This window comes from Poecilia formosa, unplaced genomic scaffold, assembly GCF_000485575.1.
Source record: "Poecilia formosa unplaced genomic scaffold, Poecilia_formosa-5.1.2 Scaffold476, whole genome shotgun sequence".
NCBI lineage: Eukaryota > Metazoa > Chordata > Actinopteri > Cyprinodontiformes > Poeciliidae > Poecilia > Poecilia formosa.
The window spans coordinates 221664-224666 of NW_006800415.1; the positions used below are offsets into that span (position 1 = coordinate 221664).

General features: G+C 41.6%; 1 protein-coding gene across 3 annotated transcripts in view; it reads left to right on the forward strand.

Moving 5' to 3' along the window:
* Positions 1 to 2686, forward strand: part of LOC103156364 (nardilysin-like) — a 37765-nt gene extending 35079 nt beyond the window's left edge. For all 3 annotated transcript variants that reach the window (XM_016664286.1, XM_007578373.2, XM_016664287.1), the window contains 2 exons: positions 1797 to 1886; positions 1976 to 2686. In XM_016664286.1, the coding sequence (XP_016519772.1) occupies positions 1797 to 1886; positions 1976 to 2209 (324 nt within the window). In that variant the 3' untranslated portion in view covers positions 2210 to 2686. The remainder of the gene's footprint in view (positions 1 to 1796; positions 1887 to 1975) is intronic.
* Positions 2687 to 3003: the final 317 nt, after the last annotated feature.

The following is a 3003-nucleotide window of genomic DNA, read 5'->3' on the forward strand; positions in this document are numbered from 1 at the left end:
TCCAGGACCAGCCAAGCCATCCAGGACCAGCCAAGCCATCCAGGACCAGCCAAGCCATCCAGGACCAGCCAAGCCATTCAGGACCAGCCAAGCCATTCAGGACCAGCCAAGCCATCCAGGACCAGCCAGCGACTCAAGAAAAACCAGTAAGATCAAGGCACCAGTTTTCCAAACTAACCAGAGGAATTATATGAGCCACAGTGGGACCCAGTACCTCAATGTTCCCGTCTGGTACATAGTCTTGAAAGTGGTATATACCCAGTTACCTAGTTTTCTCAGAAGTGAACCTCGTGCCCGGTTGCCGACCTCTCCTGGTTCTCTTATCTTTGACTTAAGCAGAGCATTTTGCTGCCACAAAACCATGTTCTGCTTGTTTAATATCCTGAGATCTTCACTACATAAGTCATTCAGGGCTCTGAGATCGTTCAGTTCTTCATGAAGATTTTCCTGCTCTCCAGATTGCTCATCCATGATCCTCTCTGCCCTCTTCAAATCTACCAGAATCTCCTGGAGTTTTCTTCTGAGAGATTGTTGAGCGGTTCCTAAAAGACACCCCTCATCTCTCGTATTTTTGTATTCGTGCTCCATGTCATCAAGTTCTGCACGAACCGACGCGTGCTCCGCATGGAATTCTCTGTTTCGACTTACCGCCATATCGTATTTTGCTTGCAAGTTTGTTTCCCAGCAAGCACTTTCACTCGACTTGGAGCGCTCGAGCTTACGTTGAAGACATTCCACAATATGTTTTAATTCGCTATTTTCCTTCTCCAGTCTGTCCATGCCGTCATCAACAAATGTTTCTTTAAACATGCTGGCAAGCTCACCCATCACATCTTCATCTCTACCTTCAGCCATGTTTTTCTGTTGGTTGCTCTAAAGTCCAAGGTATTTGGGATGTGAAATAGATTTCTGGTCTTCTGACATGTAGATCAAATGAGTTGCTCTGTGGAACTTTGTATTAAAGGGTGATGGATCACAATCATCAGTGATGTCATAATGTATGAATGACATCACTGGTTCATCAAAACAACTGAAAGCCTGTTGTGTGTAGGTGTGTATTCTGTACTTGATGCATTATGTGAACCATTTTCCTGGCACATATTACATTGTGGGGACTCACTGCTCCCAAAGAAGAAATGCTGTTTTGGGGTTAGGGGTAAGGTTTAGGTCCAAGGTGTGAATTGAGTTCTGGTTGGAGTTAGGCTGTAGAAATGAATGGAAGTCAATGGAAAGTCTCCACAAAGACAGCGAAACAAATGTGTGTGTGTGTGTGTGTGTACAAGGTTTTCATATCCTTATGGGAACCTATTTCTTATGGGGACCATTGCACCTTGTGGGGACATTTTCTTGGTCCCCAAGAAGGAAATTGTTGTTTTGGGGTTAGTGGTTAGGTCTGTGATGGTTAGGTTTAGGGTAAAGGTTAAGATAAGGCTTAGGTATGTAATGGTTAGGGATAGGGTTAGGATTATAGTAAGGGTTAGGCTGTAGTTAATGGAAGTCAATGTGAAGTCCCCACAAGTGATGAAAACATGACTGTGTGTGTGTGTGTGTGTGCACGCGCGCATGTGTGTATCCTGTTGTGAAAGTTGTAGAGATGTTTAAAGCATCTGGTAACGCTGTAATTTGACCAAAATATGGCTGTCCACCTAAACTGACTACACATGGGTATGAATACCCATATTAAATACACATATTTAATATGTGAATTATGTCTTTAATTCACATATTAAATACCCATATAATTTGGTTTGGGATTAAATGTAACCAGTTGAGAGTAACTTCTTGACTTTGTTCAGATTGCTGCTCTGAAGCAGATGAGCAGAGACGAGCTCCTCTCCTGGTTCCAAAAACATCGGGACGAAACCAGCCGCAAACTCAGCGTGCACGTAAGCAACGAACGGCTTCAACACGGAGACAAGACATTTTCATTGCAGCGCTCACACGTCCGCAACTCTTTTTTTTCTTCTTTGTAAAGGTGGTGGGATTCGGTGCTGAGGAGAATGACGGGGACTGTGAGGGTAAGAAGAAACAGAAGGGAAAAGCAGAAGCAGATCAAGCGGAGGAAGTAACTGAGTCTGCGTATGGCGAAGTGTCAAAGCTCACCTTGCTGCCCACCTCCTCGAAGATAGAGGGCGCCATCCCCATAATGGACATACCAGATTTTATCAAAGGCCTGCCGCTCTTCCCTTACCACAAGATCCTCGAATGAACGTGAGCTGAAGCTGAGAGACAGACAGACGGCTGAGCTCCACCTCTCCCTGAGCCGCGCTCATGGACTCTGTCCTGTTAGAGACACAGCTGCTACATGCCAACATCAGCTGCTCTCGAGTTCTGGACTTTGCAGGTTTTAAATACACTGTGTTCATAAGACTGGGAGTGATGGCTGGGTTTTCTTTTAACTGATTGTTTTGCATGCTGACATAGCAGAATGGAGGAAAAAAAAGATGCCTGGAAAAAAATGAATTAAATTCTTTTCAACTTCTGTTTTCCTCTCAGGTTCTCAGCTTAATGCATCTTTAACATAAATGTAAAAACTGATTAGTACCTTGAAATCTGGATGTTTTAATTTCAGGAGTCGTGTCCTCCTGTCATGATGTGGCATTGTCATAATGGAGGAAAAAAATGAATAAACAATTGAAGGAATGCCACTATTTAAAGTAAATTGATTAAACAATTCTGCTAAAACAGGAAGAATCTTGAGATTTTGAGAGGTAAGAGAACATTACCATGTTCTCTTACCTCTTATCATTTATTTTAAATGATAAAAATACCACTTGAAAGATGTGACAAAATGATCAATTAATAATAATACAAAATAATGGACAGCTAAAGAACTTTTATCTCTTATGTTTCAAGAATTGAACATAATTGGTCTTAAAATCATGTTCCTGATATGAACACTTTTAAAATAACTTAACACTTTAGAAAGAATCAGAAGACAAATGTTGACATTTTTCAACAAAATAAAATGTTTTAAAAAACTAAAAAAGTGTGTGTATATAT